At 42.2% G+C, this 25,476-nt stretch overlaps 1 protein-coding gene across 3 annotated transcripts in view; it reads left to right on the top strand.

Moving 5' to 3' along the window:
• The first annotated feature begins 3,421 nt into the window (after positions 1 to 3,421).
• Positions 3,422 to 25,476, top strand: part of PIKFYVE (phosphoinositide kinase, FYVE-type zinc finger containing) — a 99,425-nt gene continuing 77,370 nt past the window's right edge. For 2 of the 3 annotated variants that reach the window (XM_077829826.1, XM_077829828.1), the window contains exons 1-7: positions 3,422 to 3,500; positions 6,504 to 6,685; positions 8,366 to 8,536; positions 13,686 to 13,804; positions 16,699 to 16,870; positions 17,728 to 17,935; positions 20,498 to 20,587. In XM_077829826.1, coding sequence (XP_077685952.1) covers positions 6,514 to 6,685; positions 8,366 to 8,536; positions 13,686 to 13,804; positions 16,699 to 16,870; positions 17,728 to 17,935; positions 20,498 to 20,587 — 932 coding nt within the window. In that variant the 5' untranslated portion in view covers positions 3,422 to 3,500; positions 6,504 to 6,513. The remainder of the gene's footprint in view (positions 3,501 to 6,503; positions 6,686 to 8,365; positions 8,537 to 13,685; positions 13,805 to 16,698; positions 16,871 to 17,727; positions 17,936 to 20,497; positions 20,588 to 25,476) is intronic. The other variant, XM_077829827.1, reaches the window with a different exon arrangement.

The following is a 25,476-nucleotide window of genomic DNA, read 5'->3' on the forward strand; positions in this document are numbered from 1 at the left end:
CACACCCTGGTTTGCCCCAACACAGACCCTATGGCAATAGCTCTTGCAAGAAGAGAGGCAGAGTCAGTGTGAATCTGCCAGGGAGATCTCTGTGCCACAGGCATTCCCCAGAAAGGCGCTGGTGTAATGTGGCCACAGGGCACTGGTGAATGTGCATTTTCCAACCTTATTCTACTTGCATCTTCAGGCTGTCCTCTGCTGCTGAAACAGTGCACTGAACAGAGAATTAGTGTTGGTAAAATCCTTTGAGAATGTCAGACAAAAGATGCTGTAGTGCAAGATATTAAGAAAATAATAATGGATACAAAATTATAGTTTTCCTCCCAAAAAGTAAATCCCTGACCCTGCAGACACCTGCACAAATGATCTATTGAGTTCAAAGAGACTTCTGGTGCTTAAAGTTAAATGCAGTAGCAGTCTCCTTTGGTTGAAGGAACAGACACACAATTGGTCAATTCAGTCCTCAGTTTAAGAGTATTCGTGGCAGCATCCAGGCGTGTCTCTTTCTAACATCTCTGGTTGGCTAGAAGGCTCCATCCCATGCTGGAGAATGATGATCTGGCCTCACTCATTCACACTTTCATCATTTCTCAGTTGAATTACAACAATGCCGTGTACCTGAGCATGAAGCCTCAGCACATGGGAAACTCCAACTGGTACAGAATGCTGCAGCAAGTCTCCTCAGCCATACAGGCTACCATGAACACATAGGCCCTGTCCCCCACTCTCTATCCTGGCTTCCCATAGAATATTGAGAATCCAGTTCAAGGTCTTGGTGTTTATTTTCAAGGCACTCCTGGCCTGGGCCCAGGATATCTAAAAGACTGCCTAGAGTCTGGGATGAAGACTGTGACTGAGAACTTTACTCCTTTGGCACAGGGGAATGGTCTACAAAAAACAGCAATGCTTGTCAGTGCAGGAGACAGAGCTTTCTCTGTGGGGTGGCCTGAGGCTGTGGAATGAACTCCCTCAGGAACCTCACAAACCTCACCACACCCCAGTGCAAGGTGCACTTCTTTGATCTTCTCTAACATAAATGTATACTAAAAAAACACCCAACCAAACAAAAACCACAACTACTACCACTAACAAAAATACCTTACCAAGACAACTAGCTGTACAAAATTCTCCCCCTGGGCCATGGAGGAGAGAATAAATATGTGAGAGATGTTAGTCACATTATTTAAAGGCAAAGTGCTACAACTGGAAGGTGCTCAAATGCTACAGAGGTCATCACACAGTATAAGGACCTCTATAGAATAGAAGAGAAGAAGTGCTTGCAGGAAAAGGAACTTAATTTGCAAGAATTTAAACAAACGCCATTGCCCCCCAATTCCCCAAAAAAGAGAAAAAAGAAAGCATTCCAGTGCTGTTCAGCTTATGATGTTTACACATTCTGTGGCTTTGACACTGGAGGTTATATGTCTGAAGAAGACTGATTCCTCTTGTTTAATTTAGGGGTTGTGGGACTTGCACAGTGTATAGTCATTTACACGTGTCCAAAGTAGATGAGGAGGGAAGTGAGATTTGGTTGCATTTTGGCACCCACTATGTACAGGTGTGAATAACTATACAAGACAGCAGACTGTCAGGTCCTGCATACACCAGGGGTGGGATTTTGAAACAATGTCCAGTGTTGGCTCAACTGTGCTATCATTGGAAACCATCAGAATGTCAATGTTGAATTTAAGGAGAGCCGAGTTATATGCCGAGGCTAAGACCTTTTGAAAATCCCATCCTCTGACTATGCTTGAAATATTAATCACACATTTCACTCACATTTTGACTAGAAAAGGATGAATTCTTTGCAATAATTTCATGGTTCTCCTTCCCCTCACAGTTTTCAAACCAGGTGTAAAAGTGAACGGGGTTTTGGAGCATAGATGGAATCTAAATTGCAAGGATTTGAACATCCCGCACTCAATCTCCCCCCTCTCCCCCCATTCTAGGTTACTACCTTTGCTAACAGAGTTTGTAAATGCGTGTGAGTGTTTGCTTAATAAAATCTGCCTGGTGAAGTTCACAATTCATTTACAGGTTTCAGAGTAACAGCCGTGTTAGTCTGTATTCGCAAAAAGAAAAGGAGTACTTGTGGCACCTTAGAGACTAACCAATTTATTTGAGCATGAGCTTTCGTGAGCTACAGCTCACTTCATCAGATGCATACCGTGGAAACTGCAGCAGACTTTATATATACACAGAGAATATGAAACAATACCTCCTCCCACCCCACTGTCCTGCTGGTAATAGCTTATCTAAAGTAATCATCAGGTTAGGCCATTTCCAGCACAAATCCAGGTTTTCTCACCCTCCACCCCCCCCCCACAAATTCACTCTCCTGCTGGTGATAGCCCATCCAAAGTGACAACTCTTTACACAATAAGAAAAGGAGTACTTGTGGCACCTTAGAGACTAACCAATTTATTTGAGCATGAGCTTTCGTGAGCTACAGCTCACGAAAGCTCATGCTCAAATAAATTGGTTAGTCTCTAAGGTGCCACAAGTACTCCTTTTCTTTTTGCGAATACAGACTAACACGGCTGTTACTCTGAAACCTGTCTTTACACAATGTGCATGATAATGGCCTAACTTGATTATCACCAGCAGGAGAGTGAATTTGTGTGGGGGGGTGGAGGGTGAGAAAACCTGGATTTGTGCTGGAAATGGCCTAACCTGATGATTACTTTAGATAAGCTATTACCAGCAGGACAGTGGGGTGGGAGGAGGTATTGTTTCATATTCTCTGTGTATATATAAAGTCTGCTGCAGTTTCCACGGTATGCATCTGATGAAGTGAGCTGTAGCTCACGAAAGCTCATGCTCAAATAAATTGGTTAGTCTCTAAGGTGCCACAAGTACTCCTTTTCTTTTTGCGAATTCATTTACAGAGAGCTATAGACATGGACCCATGCATGGACCCTTCTCTTTTGAATCCTAGACAAAAGCTGTGTCGATCATGTGTCAATGCTGGTGTAAGAGGAAACACTGCAGGCTGGAGGGCTCAGCTCGATCCCTCTTAACCTGCCCCAGCCCAAATGCAGGACCGCCACAAAGACCCAAAAGGAGGCACCCCCAACATTTACTCGTGCAGGAAAATTAAAATGCAGTGGGGTTCCCCGCTCCTCTGCCCACCTCCGCTCCATTATGCTTCCTCCTGGTGCCAACGATCTGCAGCAACCCAAGTGCGGGCTGCGCGCAAGGACAAGGCAGGGATCTCTGGGGCCAGCACGCGCCAGGGACTTTGGCCAGCCTCCCGCTCTGAGGTGGCAAAAGCTGGGCGGCCCCTGGGTGGATTGCTCTGCGGCTCGATTGCCGCGGCCTGGTTGCCCTCGGCTGTCGATTGGTTCGGGCTCGTGGAGGCCGGTTGCTAGGAGGGGGCGGCCCGAGAGACGGGAAGCGGACACGGGGGGTTGATGGTGAAGACTCAAGACGCGCCCCGGCCGCTATGAGAGGTGCTCCCCGCGCGGCGGCGGCCTGAGGCAGCGGGGCGGCGGGACAAGGTACGGGGCGCCCGGTCCCGGGCGGGGGCGCTGTCCCCCCCCCCCCCGGGAGTCCCGGCGGGGGCGCTGTCGTGTCTTGCGTCCTGGCGGCAAGGAAAGCGCCTCCCCGGCGATCAAAGGCTTGCTGGTGCCTTAGGGGCCCGTACTCCCCCACGGGCGCTAGTGGAAGTTGGGGTGCCTTTAAAGCTAGGGACACCCCCACCCCCCCAAACCCTGCGCCAGGAAACGTCGTGCAGGGAGCCTGCTGGCTTTGTGCGGGAAGCTGGGCGGTGATCTCTGGAGTCCGAGTATCGCCCCTGCTTCTCTTCCCTCCCCCCGGACCCCCTCCCATAACTATGCACATGAGTATCTTTGGACTTTTTTGTCCCCCTGTATTACGCTTGAGGCTGAAGGGAGCCCCTCTGCTTACAAGAAAACTCGGAGACCAAGAAGAAGGTTTCAGAGGAGCAGCCGTGTTAGTCTGTATCCGCAAAAAGAAAAGGAGGACTTGTGGCACCTTAGAGACTAACCAATTCATTTGAGCATGAGCTTTCGTGAGCTACAGCCCACTTCATCCGATGCATTTGTAGCTCCTAAGCTTGTCTCTTTCACCAATAGAAGTTGGGCCAGTAAAAGATATTACCTCACTCCCTCCTTGTCTCTCAAAAAACATTACCTTTTTTACAAACTGCATCTCACAATGCTCTCTAAAACCAAGTGATGCAAAGACAGCAGTGACTGCTGGCAGCAGGAGCTGAATTATGTGCAATATAAAAGAGGGGAGGGGGAAAATGTTTACCTTTCTGTGACAAGGTTGTGATGGCAACCGATAGACTTCCAGGATAGTCAAAGGTGATATTCTATAACTAATCTGGAAGTGTTTGATACAGTTTAAAGACTAGTAAAATTAAGATTACTTTGCCTTTAAACCTGGAATACATGTAATGGATTACAAGTAATACCAGAATAACAAGAAAGCAATTGGTTAAGTGCATTTATTGACCTGTTACACCATAATGTCTCTGAGCTGTTTTAACCAATAATCTGGTATCCTGTCTGATCTGTATTCTAGACAGTCACAATATTTACATATCCATGCATTTTAAAAATGCATGAAGACATAGGTAAGGCAGTGTAGTAGCTGATTTACCTAACTCTGTGTTTGTTATAGATGAGGCATATGGACAAAATTTGACCATAGCTAAAGTCACTTTAGATTATCTTCCTGGCTCCACAGGGAGAGCCATGATCTGTTTTTCTTTCTACTCTGTTGATTGGTATCTGTTTTCTTTCTACTCTGTTGATTGTGCCTCTTGACTGTGTAGTTTCTGAACCAAGTACAAGTGAGCAACTATTTCCATCTGTTTCTTGAGGATGTGGGGGGAGCAGAGAAGAATGTCTGATGGAATCCTTGACCTAGGAGAAGTGGACTATTGTGCAGGAAGGCTGAATATATTTGCTTACCAATTGCTTCTGAAACTAAATAGAAGAGTTTTATTATCATCAACTTAATGGCAATTATCCTTTTTCTTCCTCCAGCCCTTTTGATTAGGCACAGAATCCAGCCATTGTTCTTATGGAGTAAAATATTTCCCTGTCAGATTTTGTATTGCTTAGTTCTGAAGATAAATGACTTGGGTCCACTTACCTTGCTTAATTAAAACATTCAGGTGATGAGACAGGGCTCTCCCCCCCCCCCTTCCCCCCTTAAGGCCTCTGATGGCCTTGTTCTGATAAAACAAAATTATGTGTTTGTGTTGTATTGCAGTATGAAGAAAGGGAGAAAAGTGTGTATGTTTGAGATGAGGGAAGGGTTACTCCGCTATAGAGGTAGCAGTTGTTGAGCTGGCTAACCGTCCAGATACACTTTTGATAGAAACCATCATGTGGAGAGCTTAAATAAGTGATGATTTTTGGAGAAATCATTACCTGCCCATTATTTAATTTGCTGTGGCATGCAGTACCAGAGAGAAAAGAGTTGAAATAGCCACTAAAAGTAATCCTCTTGAAAATGCTGTTTAAATTTGACAAGACTGGCCCAGATCCCTCACAGGTGTTTAGGCACCTAACTCCAGTTGACTTTAATGGAAGTCTAAAGGAGCCTAGATACCTTTGAGGACGTGGGCTTCTGTGCCTGTATTGTGGAATCTGTGTGGCAGAGTTTCATGAGGCTTCTGTGATGCAAAGCCACTAGAACAGTAGAGGGGGTGTTACAGTCTAGGACTGAGGTACCTCAGACTTCTTGTAAAACCTGGAAATGATTACCCTCTCCCTTGAAAAGAGAGGCGAGAAAACAATCCTAGAACAGCAAAAGAAATCGAAGTGTGAAACAAAGCTTGGAGGATCTTCCACACTCCCTGCAATAAGGGCTAATCTTACCACACAAACTAGCAAGAAAAAGCAAACCAAGAACTTGCTTGATTTCCTTGCAAAGATACCTTTGCATATGTATGTTCTTTTATTTGTCAGCTCTGTCTGAAGATAAAGAAGTTCTGAAAGAGTTGCATATGATCTGTGTCTAATCTCATGAACCACAGCTTTGGCCACTGCTCTAACTAGTTACACTCCAATGAACATCCGTCTTTCCACTGACTTTTTCCCTCCATGGCAAGATATCTTACTCATTGAACAGTAACTTGATTTTCCAGTTCTGCTCTTTTTGGCATTAGAAGCTCTATCTCCTTAGAGTTCTAAGCTGCCCATAAAACAATTTGTGATCCTAATTTCTATTTCCTTATTGGTGCCTGACCTGTGTAGTTCTTGAATTCAACTGTTACTTCTAGTTCTTCCTCCTAAGAATATGAAGTCAAAACACAGCCTCTCTGCAAAGATCATAACTTCCTCTTGACAGGTAAAAGAGCCATTCTCTTTGGACCAACAACCAAGGTGTGTAATCAGAACAGTGCAGAGCCCACTTTTGGTATCCCTTTTCACAGGTCTTCCAGCTGACTGGATGTTGCTTTTGCTTTATCACATTCAGGTTTGTAAAGCGTGTGTATATAATCCACTTAAATTCTTTTCCAGGACACATGAGATGGCCACAGATGACAGACAATCTCCAACACTGGACTGTGTCAGTGATCTGCCCCGCTCTCCTAGCAGTCCCTCTCATCTCACTCATTTCAAACCATTGACTCCTGATCAAGATGAGCCTCCTTTTAAATCTGCCTACAGCTCCTTTGTAAACCTCTTTCGTTTTGGCAAAGGTAAACACTTGTTATGAAGCAATAGCTATTAATTGTGCCTAAATGTCCTCCTTCCAAGTTAATACATAACTAGTATTTTGAACTATGATACTTCATGAGATGAGGGCATGGTTTCAGACTGCCAGCCAGCTAAATGAATGATTAGGAAGGCTCCTATGAGAGTTTTTGTTTTACTTTAGTAGAATATCTGAGCCGGATTCACTCTCTGGCAAGATGGTAAAACCTTGGTCATGGGATTAAGTCTGCCAGGAGTGGAAAATGTAGAAATGTGCGTTTCTTGCAACCTCTGATCTACCCAGATTGAGAGCTGACAGCAGCCAGCGATGGGTGGGGACTAGCCGGTGGGGAAATGCATTAATAAGTCTCCTTCAGCAGGGCTTCTATAGAGTCCTAGTAGGAATGTAAAGATCACCTCCCTATAAGAAATTCCCAGGGATGGAAGCAGCCTACCACTGCCTGCCCTCATCAGTGAGATGAGAATTTTTGGTTCAAATTCTACCCCTGGCCTTGCCTTTCTCTGCTGCCCATCCCCTGTGAATCTGGCACCATGTCTGTGGTCTCCAAATGGTGAAGTTTCAATAACGCACATGGGGAACTGCTTCTTGAAGTGTATTTTTAAAGGCTAATGCGATCCTCCAATGCATAAACAGAGAATCTCAGGTAGGAGTAGGGAGGTTATTTTACCTCTCTGTTTTGCACAGGTGTGGCTGCTGCTGGAATATTGTGTCAAGTTCTGGTATTTGCCATTCAAGAAGCATGTTGATGAACTGCAGAGTGTTCAGAGGAGAGCCACAAGAATGAGTAAAGGATTAGAAAAAAATGCCTTAGAGTGATAGACTCAAGGAGGTCAATCTATTTAGCTTTCCAAAGAGAAGAGTAAGGGGTGCCTTGATTACAGTCTATAAATACTTAAGTGGGGAGCAAATCTGTAATAATAGACTCTTCAGTTTAGTAGAGAAAGGTCTGACTTGATCCAATGGTTGGATGTTGAAGTTACGTGGGGTTTTTTGAGTAAAAACAAGCTTGTGCAAAACTTTGGGCCAAACTTGACATGCCAGTGTGAATTTTAACACTAAAAATTGAGCAGGTTAATTTGAGTTGTATCAGATAAGTATGGCCAGGATCACAAAATGTTTAAAGGGTGGAAATTCTGCTGAAATAAATAAGACACAACATGAGTATGTTACTCAAACCAGCAAGATCAGCTTAGCTATATTCAAACTTCTATTTGAAGAAGGTGACTTACTAATAAGAGGCTCTATTCATGTTAAATATGTTGCCACGGTACTCAAAAAATTGGCTTTCAAATCAATCCAAAAGATCTATCTTCCAAAAGACAGGCTGGTAGCAAGAGCAATTCATACATGATTATTATGTGGAAGAATTACACTTGTTGTAATTTGTCTTTGCAATTCTTTCTTCATGAAGAGACTACTTGTGAAATGAGAAAGTGTAGAACCTGTCTTGGTTCCTGCCCTGAAGAGCCTCCTAGTTCTGTGTTTGTACAATGCCTGGCACAATGGGAGCCTTGATCCCTGTTGCATCCCCTAGGCACTGCAATATTACAAATAATAATTCAAATGAACTATCTATAAAGCTTCTTTAGCTTTAAACTTGCTTGTGGTGCTAGCTTTTTCCTTCACTTTAGAACTGTTGGTTTCTTGCTGTTCTTAAACTTAGATGATGGTAGACTTTCATCTCCTGCAGAGAGTGGCCAGGGCGAGCAGCAGGCACTGAGTGGGACTTGGTCCAGTCCTCAGCATACCTCAAGGGCACAGTCTCTGAGGTCCCCTGTTCCATACAAAAAGCAGCTTACTGGGGAGCTACAACGTAGAGCTTCTACAACCTTAGGTAACGTGTGCCTAATTTTAATGTTGTTTGCTGTATTTTACATGGGTGCTGTCTAATCCTGGGAGGGAGGTACTACTCCCACTTTTCAAGTGGGGAAACTAAGGTAAAGAGCATTTCAGTGACTTTCCCAAGGCAAGAACAGGGATTAAAACTTGGGAAATTCTTGGCTCTGCTTGCCAATTAGGCTACATAACCTTCTGTTTAAGGTGCAACTTCTCCTCCTCATGAGCATGTCTGCTTTTCTCTCAAGACACCATAGTAACTTGACCAGCACAGCTTTTTATTATCATTATTGACAAAATGTTATCTTGCTCAAGTAAGGCTGGCAGAAACTCCTAGGTCAAAAATGTTGAGTCGTCTCTACTTAGCCTGGGTTGCATTTTTGGATAAAAGTGTAAGTGCCTAATTATTCTGCTGAAATCTAAGAAAACAGAACTGACACCTCAAAATGAATTGTAGGGCTCAGTCCTAACAAGACAAAACATGGTCCTTCTGGTTTCAGACAACCCTTAATATTCACTTGTTGCATCTTTGAGGAGGAGGAGATGCAACGGGCACTTGCAGAAAGTGCTTTAAGTGCCTGATCTAGTGATGCTATTCATACGCCATACTGAATCGCTTCTAGCCAGCTATCTGAAATGCGTTTACCACTGCTGGAATCTGCCATTGTGTAACTGCTGTTCCAAAGAACAGAGGTGCTGCAGCAAGTGGTGGTGGTTCATTCATGATGTGGCATTGACAATCCTTCTGATTCCTACTAAAGGAACGCCTCAGCATGGAGCTAGAGTACTGTACTGTCAGGAATGATCTCTCATGGGACATGGAACCAGGTCTTGACAGCTTGTGGCTATTAAGGTTCCCTGGCACTCTCCAGAAGAGTAGAGGTGTCTAATTCTGGCAAAATTCCAATGTTGGTAGCCACCATTTTATCTACCTTAGTCCCACATGATGTTCCAGTTGGATATATTCATTTTCATTCTCTGTGCTTTGTAGTAGTATTGCTTGTACTATTTAACTGCTCTTATGTTTTGGGGTAGGTGAAGTAATTGCTGTTTTTGAGAAATTTTGAGAACTTTAGAAATTCTCAGACATCCAACCTATCCAATAGGCTGGACGCGTTGTGTGTGAGGAGAGGAGGAGGCGGCCTTGGGTTTTGGCTTCTGCTGGAAGTAAGCTGCCACACAATAGATTCTTAGTCTCATTGAGGTTGACTTACTACTGCATTACTCCACTGAAATGCACTGGGTTACCTGGAATTAAACTGGAGTAAACTGAGGCAAGACTAGAGTTACAGAGATATAATGGGCCTGATTCACATCTAAGTGCTTAACTACACAAGCACTTTCTGCGTGGCAAGCAGAGGTGTACATTTGCCTTGCACTAGCCTGCGGCGCACTAGCTGTGTGTGTGTGTGGACGCTGTTGATGTGCCTTAAAAGTTCCTGGATGTGCACTTATGTAGCTCTTATCAGAAGGGTCCACACAGTTAGTGTGTGGCATTGCTGCAGCCTTATACTTACCACATGACAAGCTACTGTGTCTGCATAGACATGCCAAACTTCACACTTCTTCCCGGCGACTTGCTGGTTACCTCTAGAAAGAAGTACATATTCAAATTCTGTTTATAATGCCATCGTGTATTCCAATACATGGCCTGATATCTTGTTGCATAGCTCACAAGTCTGGTAAAATGTAACCACAGGGATAAAACAAGAACTGTGCAATAACGGTGTAAACAATCAGGATTTTTTCTTTGAAAGGATATTGTGAAGTCTCTCCCGCTTTCCCATATTCTTCTTAAAAAAAACAACAACAACAACAAAACCTTCAAGTCTCTTCCCCCTCCTCAGGATCAATTTCCTCCTTTACCATGTGCTCTTTCTGCCTTTCTTAAGGTGCTGACACTAACATGTTTAAAGGAGTCTTGTGTTCAGGTTTACATCTGTCTCTGGAACTTATGGCAGGGCTTCCGAAAACACTGGGTAGACTTCCCCTTCTTTTGTTTACAAATGTAAGTAAAGTACTTGGGCAGATGTACAAAGATATTTAGGGGGATGAAAAATGCTGACAGGTGTCTGGTGGGATTTACAAAATCACATAAGTTGCCAAATTTCCATTCCCTTCAATGGTGCATAGCTTGCTTATATGCTCTTCAAATCGAACAAGACACCTTTTTGGTATCTTTAGCCCCCTAAGTACTTCTGTGAATTTGGCCCCTCACCTTTAGGTGTTGTAATGTTATAAAGATAATTATAACAGGTATTAGTATGAAGTAGACTATTTAATCCTTTCATAGACAATTAAAACCTGACCTAAATAAGCAGGTAAACTGAGGTGCAAAGAGGCTAAATGACTTCCAAAGCCCTTACTGAGCTGATGGTAGAGGTAGAAATAGAACCTGTGAGTCCCCATTTCAACCCCTGTTCTAACTCTCTGTGAAATTGATAGTCATATAAATCTGGGGATAGTATTTGTTAGCTAACTACTGTTGTAATTCCAGAGAAGGAGCAGAAATTACTGTCTTAAAAACTTTTTTAGCAACAAAGTGGTAAGCTGAAAGCGAAGCTCACGCTTGAAATCTGGACTGTTTTCTACTTATAGTGGTATAGTAATATTAAAGCTAGATTTGCCCCAAAATATTAATTACCTTTTTACTTAACTGCTATTACATAAATGGAATTGAGAAGATACAGTTGGATGCCATGCTTTCTGAAGATACATTTGCTGGGTGTAATGATCAGCCAAAATGATCAGCCTTGAGATTTTTAGGCCTGAGTCTGTTGTCCTGCCCTTCATGTAACCATTGCACAAATGTAAATGATTACACAGGGTGTGGAGCGAAGGAGGGGAAGAGGCATTAGTATCTCTCATATAGAAGCAATGGACTCAAACTGCTTCTGTTGGAGTTAGAATATACATCTGTGTGCCAAGTTCCATGGTCCAAATTGCACCAAGGCAGCATGACCCAGAGCTAATGTCATGAGTCTACTATCCACTTTGAGTAGGTCTTCATAAGCTGTCCAGCTGAAGTATCGGCATTTAATATTAATAGCATTTCTAGCTTGTTACTCAAACGTGCTCAGTAACGCTATTTGTGTTAGATGGCTGTAACAGAGAAAGCAGGTAATGGGGTGTGGCAAGTGCATGAACTGGGAGTAAAGGAAAGCAGAGATCACCTGGGAGGAACTGACTAAAAACCATAGCAGAGAGACTGCATCCAACTAGATTCTGTTCATGTTGTTCACAATGCACTCAGTTCTGCAAAGCCAGTCGCAGGAGAGACTCATGCAGGGGAAGTGAGACTTGACTGATATTAAAATTGGGTCAATGTCTCTTAAATTACTTAACACTGTTTCCTCTGTTGATGGTACACACACTTGAATGAGCCCCGTATGTGTCCCCATTTATCCTTTTGACCTGTTAGTTTTTTAAATCTAACTTTTACTCTAACTAGTATATAGTTAGCTATGTAAATAGAAAGTTTCACTAACCTTCTTGTCCTGTCTTGCAATACGCTTACATAATTTAAACATTCTTATTTCCTGAAACCATTTGTTTAAAAAGAGCTTTGACTGGTACTGGCACACCAAATGGTACGATAGGCTGGTTCATGTGGAAGTTTTGATACCTCTGATAGCAGAGATAATTTTAAGTAACACTTATGTCACTAGATCACATGCCCATCTGGAAGTTGAAGTATTTACTTTCCAGGCTGTTCTGCAGAATACTGGGAATACTCTGCTGGAAACAGGGAAGAGATCTTAAGATTTAAAGTAGTAAAGATATTTATGCTCGTTTGAAATCCTACATTCACTTAAATCTTGTTAAAATATCAGACTCAAATATTATAGACATACTCCAAAATAACACTCAGTTTGGCCTTTAAATTCCAGGTGGTTAAAGGTGTAACAAGATCTGAACACTTGTTGGAATCTTTTTTTAAAAAACATTTTGGTCTTGTTGCAGGTCTGTAGTGGCTGTGTGGACAAATCTCTAAATGTTTTCTTGCATCTGGCTGATCGACAAATTTTCTAAGAATGAGGTCATTCAATAGATTCCTAGTAGATATTTTTAGTTCACTGGGGTGCTTTAAAGACAAGGATTCTTCTATCACCACCCCAAAAGTCAGAACCTAATTTTTACTGCACAGCAACAGTTAACTAATGCGCTCTTGCCAGTGCAGTCAGCGTTCCTGCTGACATCAGTGATATATAAAGCCGTAAACAAAAAGCAGCCATGTCTATTTTCTCTGTACTAGAGGGAGCAAAATAAAATGCTTGTCAGATGGAGAGCGAGGAGGCTGGTAAGAAACTTTAAGCTGTTTTGAAAAGCAAACAATGTAGAGAAGTAGCACTCTCTTTCAAAACTTTGCTATGGAATATTAGACCGGAAAAAAATGCATTCCGTAATACCAAGGTGAATCCTGTTGTAAATGTTTTGAAGAGACTGACCCTTTATTGCATCCTAAATGTCAATGATTTAATTTCATGTTTGTAACCAAGTAGTAGGTGAAACTAATTGCAACAAACAGAAAAACGATGGAGAAAAGTGGCTTAAGTTTAACTGTAAACATAGCTATTATGATCACGCTGGTGAAGTGAAACCTGTGGATGCACTTTTTTATTATTGGATCTGGCCGTTTCAATGGAGACTCTCAGCTGTGTCCTGGGATTTGTATGAATAGTTATTGCTGTTTTGAAATAGTCTTGAATTAAGTCTTTATATACAGTACAGGACTGAATTCAAGTTCTCTGCTGCAATCTGGTGATTATTAGTGCTTTAGAAGATATTCTAAAATGAGACTTCCATTGTATAAGAATTTGCATTTCTCTTTTTAGAAAACACTGGATGAGAACTACCACTTGTTTTGAGCAATGATGCCTATTTAAGTTCTTAGATTCTATGGTATTATACTAGAGGGAACAGATACGTGGTTACATAAAAATTCAAGCTACTTTGAATGCAGATTACTACTGACTCTGTATCTGACATAAGGCAGCTCTTTTTTAAAAAAGTAAAGATGCAGATTCTAACTTCCTAAACTACATACCCAGTGAACTCTTCTCTTTTTCCAACGGCATGTTGCGTTATATGACACAAACATTTCTATAGTGCCTTCGATGGTGACGATAAGTTTCTCTCCCCTTCAGACACACGAAGGAAAGTGGAACCTTCTCTCAGTGGCCATGATCCTCGGACAGCTGTTCAGCTTAGAAGTCTCAGCACGGTCTTAAAACGTCTCAAAGAAATAATGGAAGGGAAAAGCCAGGTACTACATCAAGGGTTTTAAGTGAGTTAGGTCAGTCAAAGCATATAGAAATTAAAATGTTAAAGGGTTCTGTGTTGTTGTGTTCCATGTTTTGCCAATGGAAAAGAGCAAAACCTTATGAAGTTTTACTGAATGCTAGTAACACCCCCCACCCCCCCCCAACCAAGAGAACAGAGTATGAATAAACTTGCTATATTTGAGTGGGGAACAGGAAGAAATTCAAACTGGTGAAGTCAACTTTTGATATAAATTGCTTGCCGTTTTTTGTTTTTTTTTCCTATTGAATTACTTACTAGATTAGAGTTTCCAGAACTTTCAGAGCAGGATGACCTCATTCCTCCCTTTCTATAATATTTCATGATGTCGCTCCCCAAGATCTAACCATGAGCACATGAAATCTTGTAATTGTAGCAATAGCAGCTAATTCTGAAGTTCTGGAAATCTAACTTTAGTTTCAAATGAAGTAACAGCACTTTAAATACAATCACATCAAACTGAGTGTAACAAGCTGGGAATATTTGCCTGAAACACTCCACCATATTAGCAGGTGTTGATCCTGCTGGGAAAAAGTTAAATGGGTTCTGTTGACTTAGCTCCACCTCCCTTCATATCCCAGTGGGGTTGGCTGTCTGGAGACGTTCTCTGTTGTGAGCAGAGCAGACCTAACAGGAATAGCCAAGCCTGGGGACAAGGTATGAGCAGGCAGTAGTGTATCTTCATTAACAATAAAACGGGGAAGGGGTGAAACTAGGTGGTTTTTAGCATGTAGGCTGTATTCGAGCAGATTGGATGCAACCTTTGTGCTGACAAAAGATGTTCCATGTGATGATTAACTGGGGACGAGCAGGCTGAAGGCTGAAGTCCTTCTCTTCAACAGACAATTGTGATACTTTGTTTTTTTTCTCACCATCATGAAGTAGTTACCTGATTAGTAAAGGTACAGGGATAAAACTGAGAGAGGAATTTTCAAGGTCTTTGCAGAGACAGGAACTCAGCAGATTTTGGCTGGCTAGAGGTTCTGTGGCAGGGTCTTGTCACAGACTTTGCAGTGGCTCTGTCAGCGTCTTGAATGGAGAAGTTGGATCTACATTTTATTCCTCCATTATCAGGAAAGAGGGCCTGCAGCTGGTTCTGAAGTTCCTGATCAGGACCTCCATTCCTTTGAATCTGAAACAAAAATAAAAGGATCAGAGTAATTTCCTCTTGGGTAGACCAATTTTCAAACCTCCTGAGGAATGCTGTTACCCTGTTATGGATGCTCTGGCCAGGGAGGAATGCACATGGTTAGAAAAGTTGAGCTCTCTTTTTAAATTACCCAAATACATCAATTAGGTAGACCTAAGCATGTCACTCAAGATGAATTACTGGAGATGTCAGCAAGGAGAAGTTGATTTATCATTTCGGGAGACCTGTGCTGTTCTTCATTAGAAGAGATGAAATATTGCATTGGCACAAGATTCTCTTTGCTTCAGTGAAGAAAGGGGTTTGGGCTCCCCTTCACTAACATGTTATTACAGGGTACTACATAAAGTCAAGAATCCACTGTTGATAACTCTTCAGAGTTCAATGCCAGCAGCTTTAGAAGGACCTGATACAGCTTTTCAAGCATTTCCCAAACTCTTGGAAGATTAGGTCATCACAGTCAAGCTCTTGCTGATGTGACCCAATGAAGCCATGAGATGTTTTATGTGATCCTTGTAGATCCTTGCTTGCAGGCTGCAATTACATGTAATCACCATGGCAACATCTGAACAAACTGCAATAATAATCTCTCTGAATGTGGAGATCTTCAGCTGCTGTGTGAAATGACTCAAACAAGTGTTCTCTTATGGTGGGTCCTGGTACAACTCTACTATAGAGCACATTGTCTTTGTCTGAAACACACATCAGACGCTAAAAGACCTTGCACTAGCGCATGCAGCACCAGAGACACTGACTCAGTCAAAGCTGCTTTTGGGGCACCCTCTGCTGTGTCGCAAATATATTGCAAAGCAGTCTCGTTTGACAAAGACACTTCAGTGTGGTAGCCACTTCAGGTCCTGCACATTCTGAAACAATGTGTCTTCTGTATAGGACATAAGTGTCTTCAGGGGTGTGTGATCAAGATCCTGCAGGCCAAAGGGCATTTGTATCGACATTTCTAGGTTTTTTTTTAAATCTAATCTTGATGTTTAAGTCCTTTCGTCCAAGGTTTGTTGGGGTGATATCAGTCACTGATCAGAAATGTTACAATATTTAGTGAACATTGAAGACCGCATGTATTGAGCAGCCACTTCAGAACGTATTTGTTTCAGATGAGTCAGTGACAAAAGCATTCTGTATATTAGACGTCTTATTTCTGTATTAACTCTTCCTGATTTTGTCCTTGGAACAACTTGCCACTGTCACGTCCCAAAAAAATCAGTTTTGCCAAATCACTCTCAGCCAGAACTGAACTCTTGCAATGATCATTATACTCAGTGGGAGTCATGTAATAGACAGACCAAATTATTAGTGTCCCTTATATATGTGTACACACACACCAGCTTTATTACCTCACTAGCTGAGGGCCTGACATATAGTAGGGATGAGCAGGGGAAGGAAAATAAATCAGTATTTCTTGTGCTCATTGAAGTCTTACCTACAGATCGTGATCTTTTGATTGTTGAAACATTTTCTTAATGGACCAGCCAAATCAAGAATTTGATCAGGATCATTCAGTTTAGTTCTGTGGCTAAGAACTTGATCAATCATTTTATTTATGACCTTGTGACTCTTTACAGTGCTGCATCAAATCTATGAACTATCCTATTTTTATAAATATGTCCAGCTTCACTTTTTTTTCACTGACTGCTTGTGTAGCAGCAAGGAGCATAGAATACTGTCTCATTTCTCTAATATGACTTCCGTTGTAGGATAGTGATTTAAAGCAGTACTGGATGCCAGACAGCCAGTGTAAAGAATGTTATGACTGTAGCGAGAAATTCACCACCTTCCGACGCAGACACCACTGTCGGCTGTGTGGGCAGATCTTCTGTAGCCGATGCTGCAACCAGGAAATCCCTGGAAAGTTTATGGGTTACACAGGTATGCTCTTTTTATTTGTGCCTGGTGCATCTATGTATTAAGAATTGATGTTTTTCAGGTATCTAATGCACTCAGAATACTGGTCACTAAAGAATTAAGGGGCCCAATTTTTAACAATTCATCTAAAAAGCCACACTAACAAGGTAAAGGCAAACTACAAACCCAGAATGCAATAATACATTTGTGCCCACAGCCATGTGTAACAAAATATAAAGCGGCTGTTAAAATTTTCGAAAGTACCTCAGTGACTTGGGAGTGCAAATCGTTTTGATTTCCAGTGAGCCTAGGGCTGACAAATCACTGAAGTGCTTTGGAAAACTTCATTAGATAAGAAAAGGGTGAATCATCTGAAAAGGATGAAGAAGCAAAGAAAGATGACCATTGTCTAGCAGACATGTCAACATGACGAAGTATGTTCACAAATAAAACTTACGTTCTTAAAATGGCAGAATATGCGTTCACTCAATTCCACAAATTCATTTTACTTACAAAATTTTCAGTATTAAACTCTGAAGTCTAGAAACAAGTGAGAGACAGCTTGTCCCCAACTGGTCTGTAATCCTTCACTTACTAGTACCACTCCATAATTTTGGTAGCATGGAAACTTTTTTGGGGTGGTACCTGGATCTACATGAAACACATGCTTAACTTTTGAACTTGGAGAATTTCCTTGTGTGGTTAGGATTTTATTTTTTTCTTCAAATGAGCCCCAGAAACTCAAGTTAGTGCACAAGTCCTGAAACAGCGAAGCCCTGCTTTGACAGATTTTATGAGACTCTCCCAAGCATGGCACTTCTCCTGTACGCTTTTTGCTCCATCTCACTGGTTTACGCTCCTCCTGCTTCCTTTTGCTACAGGAGATCTCCGAGCTTGCACTTACTGCCGCAAAATAGCTTTAAGCTATGCACACTCCACAGACAGTAACTCCATTGGGGAAGACTTAAATGCTCTGTCTGATTCTACCTGTTGTGTATCTGTACTGGAACCTGGGGAGCCGCGCACACCTGTTGGGAGTAGAAAAGCTAGCCGAAATATCTTTCTGGAGGAGGATCTTACTTGGCAAAGGTATGAAATGGCTTCATATTACTTTGGTTAGGGATCAGAATCTCAGCCACGCTACCAGATTGTCATCTGTTTTAGGTGAGGAAGTTGGACCACTACAAGATATTACCTCACCCATGTAGGCTCAGGCTGTTAGTTTGCCTCTGATAATTTAGGCTTATCTTCTATAAAAGACCTGAACCCTGCACTTGGTTCTAACTTTCTCCTTCAGTGGTGAGAAGAGATTGGGCAATTCCCAGAGGAATTACTGGCCCCATCTTAGTGAGGCAGTTGGCATTTGGAATAATAGACCCTTTAAAACTAGACTGGAGCTGGAAGCTGGTAATGTGAATAGGAGCATTCACTGTAACAGTGTAGGCTTGCGGCTTCATAGAGATGGAAGCGATTGCTGTTCTTGTTCCACCACTGGTGAGTCAGGCTTCAGTTCAGTAAAGTGTTGGCTTGCTGATTGTCAGAATTAGGAATGGTAGACTCAAAAAATGCTCTCTGGGCCAATACTGATGAAATTGGCAGACAGTAATTGTCTGCAGAAAGAGTCAAACCCCTGGTATGAGGCTGCAGGGACAACTTGAGGGGCTCTTTTATCTCTGTCAAAAGAGCCAAAGCTCTCCCTAGTGGTCTTAGATAAAAGAAAATTACTAAGAGGAAAGGAAAACAGTCTTGTCTTGTACAGCACTTAAGCCACAGCATGATATTGACTCTCACTGATCTTGATTAGTGTGAGAAGAACCCAAATATGTTCCAGGACTGCAAGGTCAGGATAAAACTATATTAAAAGAGGACTCCAATCGTGCTTGCTTTGTAACCAGAAGAGTACTATAAGTGGCAATATGTAACTTCTCTAGGGGCAAGAGTTAGATTTTTTTCTATGTATGCTAGTGGTTAATGCTCTACTGGCAATATGAGAGCTCAGAAAACAGCTGTCTTCAGAGAATACTGATTTTCACTTCAACTTCTCTTCAGCGTGTGCTAACAACTAGAATGACAGTATTCTGGATAAGCTGTCTTTAGGTCTAAAAGATCTAGTGTTTGAAGAGATTCTGTCAAGGTGAAGGATTCTTTGTCTTGGATCACTTCTTAAATGTTAAGACAGTCTATAAATTAATACTCCATGTAGGCAGTTTGCTAACCATCTCTAACCTAGTACCTGGGGACACTACCTAAATTCCTTTGCTAAGTATTTACAGTGTAGGTCTCAGCTTTTTATTAAAAACAAACTAGTATTTTTAAAGTGTCTGATAGAAGTGCTGTCCAAGGAATCTGAATTGTAGAACAGTGCGTTCTGTGGCACGCTCACAAAGACATCTGTTACTTTTCAGGTGTATGAGAATGCTGCAAAACACTAACTTTTGAGACCACCTGATCTGCCTTTATAGCTTTTTCTCCACTTCCATGCTGTCTTTAGCAGGGGAGTGCAACACATCCCAAGTAGGATGATGGTGCGTGGAAAGCATTTGCATCTTTATTCTTGGGAGTCTTAATATAGCCTTGGAGGAAAGGTTCTTCTGAGGCTTGAAAGACTGGTATCTCTGGAGATGGCATAATTATCAGTGTTGTAGGGAAATTGGCTAAATGAGCATGGTGTTATGGTTTTTTGAAGAAGCTAGCTTGTTTTTGTTTCTCCCCCTCCCGCCAGATTAGGCTTAAAATTCATTAGTAAGGGAGTACACGCTGAAAGTCTTAATCAAACTTCTTAACAGTACTGCAGTAGAAACTTGGCAAACTAAACTCAGCTTTGCAATTAAAGCAGAACGTAATTTGTGTTTGTAAGCCATGAGATTCTTCATGCTAGGTGTAGGCTGCTTAAAGAGAATATTGAAAAGAAGCTGCAGCTCTGTCTTTTCACAGAGTAACAAGAACTCAAGTCTGCTACTATTCTGCAGTATTTGAGGAGAAAAATGTCTTCTCTCTAAACTATACAAACTCTTTAGAGCAGCTAGAAAAACCTTTATAGGGCAGAGATGCTGTATTTATTCAGACCACCCAAAAGCATGCTAAGGTGCTGAATAGAAAAAGACACTGCCCTTGCGCTGAACAGCTGCTAATTCAAGTGATAGGGCAAGATGGATAAATGTGAGTAAAGGAGGACAAAGGTTATATTGATAAGAGAGGGCTACTGAGGCTTGTGCATGCGTTATGGTGATAGCTACTGATAAAGAACATAGCTATGTGGATGGGCTCTAGATATTTAAGGTAACGAATTTCTTGGAGTGGGGGAATGTCGTGAAGGAGGAAGGGCAAGGAGTATCCGGTACTAGTGCTACCAAGTGGGTGGGAGGTGAGTTAAGGAGAGGCACAGCAATGCAGGAGGGGATGAGGATGAAGACTAGGTGAGGAGTTGTGTATTTTGAAAGACGCTGGCGGTGGAGTCCGAAAGGAGAACACCATACCAGTCTTTTGTACAGCTGTCCTTGGGCTGATGTTATGAAGGATGTTTCCCCTGTGCTCTGACTACTTATCAAGTGTGCAAATCATGTTATCCTAAATAGCGTTGGTTTTAACTGGGACTGTTTTCAGTGCTTCTTTGTAATGGTGGTTGTCTTAACAGAGCTCTATTCTTTGCAGTCTGATTCACCCAGACACTTCAACTACCACACTGTCAACACGCCTTGTGTCTGTACAGGAGGATCCGGGGAAGTCTCCTGCTCGAAACAGGTAAATTACCACATGTGTGTGTATCTGTTGAAGATCTCTCTTCCTAATCACAATACCATGCATCATGAATATGAAACAAATGTGATTTGGTAAAATCTTCTCTTGATCAGTTCTGAACCTGTGTCCTGGTGTAATGAGGGGACCACTGTACTCAAGGTGCAATCTGTTGGTTGAGATGTGAGATTAAAATCCCATTCACTTGTGGTCATTGAAGAACCCAAATGTCGTTGCTTTCAGTAATTATACAATGCCAAATACATTTAAGTATTCTAATGTACAGCTAAACATACTTCCTGCCCTGAGAAGCTTGCAGTCTACGTGTGACTAAACAAGCAAGACTAATAATAGGGTTGGGGAGGAAAAAGGACCAGGAATACAGTAAGACTGTACTGTTACTCTAGTTCGGTAGTGTGGCTGTTTTGATGGTACCATGAAAACTGGATTGGGTGTTCCATTGGAACACAATGAAAGGAAAGCATGGAAACAGGTTAGTGAGGGGCTGGGTGAGGAGACTGTGGTTATGTCCTAAAGGCCAAGATTGGGAAGAGGTGAGAGGAAATTGAAAGCTTTTGAGTGCAGGAGAAATGGTGTAAGTAGAAAGGTGGAAAAATGAGCTCTAATGAGGGGAGGTTGAGAGGTAACAGAAGGAAGAATTGGGGTAACAAGGGCAAGAGATGCTGTACTGAATTGATTGGTTCACTTTTAACTTCGCCTGTGTCACTGGGCTGCTAAAACCAAGGCTATCGACTCAGGCTGCTTGGAGTAGCATCTGGGTGCATGCCTCCTTTATTCATTAGCATCTCTTGTAAGAGAAGCCATGTTAGCCCTGTTGTCCTGGCTGAATTCCAATTTGGGTCACTAACTTGTGCATTGAGTTCCCCTGGCAGATTCAACTGGAGAAATCTCTCCTGACCTCAACAGCTGTGTTCATTCTTTGTGTACTTTTGGAACTCTGTAGGCAAATTCTGTTCAGGCTGCTTTTGAGAGAACTGAGCTTAGACTATTCCTTGGATTGTAGTTGTTTACTTGTTTGAAGTGTTGGAGCATGCACTAAAGCTGTAGGAATTTTTTTTCTTACATCTGCTGCTGGCTGAACTGAATAGCCTTGTTCCTTTTCTCACTTCACTATTCCCACACCTGATCTTGTATAAAAGTAGTTAAACTTCCAGGGGCCAAAGTAGATTTTAATAAATGTAAAAACTTAATAATCAGCTGCAGTTTTTTTTCTGAAGCTTTTGTCTAAATGAGCTTTATGATGGGGAATCCCTTGCCAGCATGTAGTCATTTTTGATACCTTACATTTGTTTGGTGGTGCTACATAACTGGTTCCTACCCCAAAGAGCTTCCAGTTGTAACTGCCAAATCTAGGACACAAACACAAGGAGAGAACATGATGGCTAGGACAAAGATAATGAGGGTCTTAATACTGTTAAAGAAGTTTCAGAGAGTTGGTATTGTCCTCTAGAAAGATCACTGGGTGTCACCAATGTACTCCGTATTACACAAATGCGGAGCATGGTCTCTGTTAGCTCTTCAAGACTATCTAAGGAGACCTGGGCAGAACAAGTTAGGATAACAGAGGTGGACGGGGGAAATGGAGGGCCTGCCTGGTTTACAAGGAGATTATGTGGCTGCTTTAGCAGCTCATATCTTGGTAGGTCAGTTCCTCCGCTTTTGTGCTCCACTGAAACTTCAAAACAAAGGAACAGTGGAGGGAAGTGGGGTTGAGGGGCTAGATATAGGTGATAAAGAGGGGAGGAGGGTGACAAGCCTATAAATTAGTACCAACAATCAATGATGGATTGGCAAACAGAGAAGGAAGTCCAGAGTTAAAGCTCAATGCTGAATGACTGTAAAATCATCAAGAAGCTGCTAGGGCCATGAAGCTACTCTCCCTCTACTCCCAGTACCTGCTGGAGAAGGTGGGGCTTAGAGGGCTGTTCCCAGAAGGCTCAGACTGGCTGGCTCCTTATGTGCAGTAGGAGTGTCCTGAGCAATGCCTGACTGACCCAATTTGCAGCTGCAGCAGTTCAGTCTAACAGTTACTAATAACCTTTTTTGAATGGCTCTCTGACCTTAGAATCGGTCCTTAAATGTTCATTTAGGGAAATGCAGAGTGATGATGTAAAGCCACCCCTGTCTCTGAATCCTGAGAATTTTGCCAAAGTCAGCATCCCAGCCAATGAGACTCTCTTGGCATCTGTAGCTTTGGGTCACGCAACAGAGACTGTATGCTTTCTTTTGGCAGACTATGAATTCTGATAGTGCTTAACATTTAATGTGTTAAAAGGACTGTGTGGACATCTCCAGCTAAGCAAACAAACCTCCTCATCCCTTTAAGAAGGCTATTCTGTCACTGCTGCAGGAAGTAAAAGGATTAAAAATCCCAGATAAAGTTCAGCAAAACCTGTATTGGGATAGGTATTAGAGGGGACTCTCACTTACTAGATCTCATTAGAACTCCAGCGTATAGCAAACTAAGTGGAATAGTTATGGAATTAACTTTTAAAGTGTTGGGGAGGGCATGATGGGGGAGGCTTTTGGGACTGATCTTGGATGGCTGGTTAACTGCTTTATGTGCACTAAAAGCCCTGTGACGTTACAATTCAGAGATTTTAGGTTCAGTACTGAATAGATTTTACAGGCCACTTCTTATAATAGACACTTAAATCTTTGAGGACAATGGTTCATTCAGTGGGTTTGATAGCAAAAAGCCACCAACAAACTGCTAGTGTCCCCCCCACGGCCCGAAACACAGTGTAGTTTTTTCTGATTATGCCAACTTGATCTCAGTCTTGCACAAAACCTATCCCTTTAATGGGAGGAATAAATGTGTAAGTGAACAGTAAAATATTTTTAAAGTGACTTAACAAAAAATGGTGTAACTGGGGAATACTGGAGTAAGGGCTATAAAACCACAATCAACTTGTTAGAGATACGATACAAAGATCTAGAAAAGCCATGTCTACACTCTTACCTTTTCAAAGGTATCCTAGTGAATGAGAGTTGACTGTCATGATATTTTTGAAAGCCTTGGCAAGAGTAACGGCTAAATGTCAGGCACTTAAGGGCCTGATTATTTTTTTTATTTCAGCTGTAACTTCCACTGAGTAGGTGTAACTTCAGCAGCTTCCATTGAGTAGGTGTGCAGCTGTATTCTGCCCAGAGCCAGGAAGGTTTCCAGGGTTGAAGTATCCTAAATGCTTAGTCTTAGTGGAATAGTTACGAAGAGCCAGTGCTCGCTCCCTGTGGCATTTGCTCGCTTATTTGCTTTGTTTAACGTTTTGCCATTTCTCACTCTGTTCTGATGGTAGCCCATTTTGAGGAGGGGTCTGTTCATTGCCCCTCCCTTTGACAGTTTTTTCTTTAGAGCCACTTCACATCAAAAATACCCATATTCTGCTCTCTCTCTTTCATACCATATCCCAGCCACCTCAATCAGGGATGAACCCAGACCCAAAAGCAGTGTACAGGCTTTGAGATCTCCTCTGAGGGTCTGAAGAGGCAATCTCACTTTTTTGTGACAGGTTTCAGAGTGGTAGCCGTGTTAGTCTGTATCAGCAAAAAGAACGAGGAGTATTTGTGGCACCTTAGAGACTAACAAATTTATTTGGACATAAGCTTTTGTGGGCTAAAACCCTCTTCATCGGATGCATGCAGTGCAAAATACAGTAGGAAGATATATATAATATGTACAGAGAACATGAAAAAAGGTTATTGCCATACCAACTCTTAATGAGACTAATCAATTAAGGTAGGCTTTATCAACAGAAGGAAAAAAAACTTTTGTAGTGGTAATCAGGATGGCCCATTTCAAACAGTTGACAAGAAGGTGTGAGTAACAGTAGGGGAAAAATTAGCATGGGGAAATAGTTTTTAGTTTGTGTAATGACTCATCCACTCCCAGTCTTTATTCAAGCCTAATTTAATGGTGTCCAGTTCGCAAATTAATTCCAGTTCTGCTGTTTCTCGTTGGAGTCTGTTTTTTGAAGTTTTTTCTGTTGTTGAAGAATTGTGACTTTTAGGTCTGCAACTGAGTGTCCAGGGAGGTTGAAGTGTTCTCGGGCTGGTTTTTGAATATTATAATTCTTGACGTCTGATATGTGTCCATTTAGTCTTTTACGTAGAGACTGTCCGATTTGGCCAGTGTACATGGCAGAGGGACATTGCTGGCACATGATGGCGTATATCACATTGGTAGATGTGCAGGTGAATGAGCCCTTGATGGCGTGGCTGATGTGATTAGGTCCTACGATGGTGTCCCTTGAATAAATATGTGGACAGAGTTGGCAATGGGCTTTGTTGCAAGGATAGGTTCCTGGGTTAGTGTGTGTTGTGTGGTGCTGGTGAGTATTTGCTTCAGGTTGGGGGGCTGTCTGTAAGCAAGGACTGGCCTCTCTCCCAAGATCTGTGAGAGTGAGGGATCGTCCTTCAGGATAGGTTGTAGATCCTTGATGATGCGCTGGAGAGGTTTTAGTTGGGGGCTGAAGGTGAGGGTTAGTGGTGTTCTGTTATTTTCTTTGTTGGGCCTGTCCTGTAGTAGGTGACTTCTGGGTACTCTTCTGGCTCTGTCAATCTGTTTCTTCGCTTCAGTAGGTGGGTATTGTAGTTGTAAGAATGCTTGATAGAGATCTTGTAGGTGTTTGTCTTTGTCTGAGAGGTTGGAGCAAATGCGGGTGTATCTTAGAGCTTGGCTGTAGACAATGGATCGTGTGATGTGGTTTGGACGAAAGCTGGAGGCATGGAGGTAAGTATAGCAGTCAGTAGGTTTCTGGTATAGGGTGGTGTTTGTGACCATCGCTTACTAGCGCTGTAGTGTCCAGGAAGTGGATCTCTTGTGTGGACTGGTCCAGGCTGAGGTTGATGGTGGGATGGAAATTGTTGAAATC

This window comes from Eretmochelys imbricata, chromosome 11 (genome assembly GCF_965152235.1).
Source record: "Eretmochelys imbricata isolate rEreImb1 chromosome 11, rEreImb1.hap1, whole genome shotgun sequence".
Classification (NCBI taxonomy): domain Eukaryota; kingdom Metazoa; phylum Chordata; order Testudines; family Cheloniidae; genus Eretmochelys; species Eretmochelys imbricata.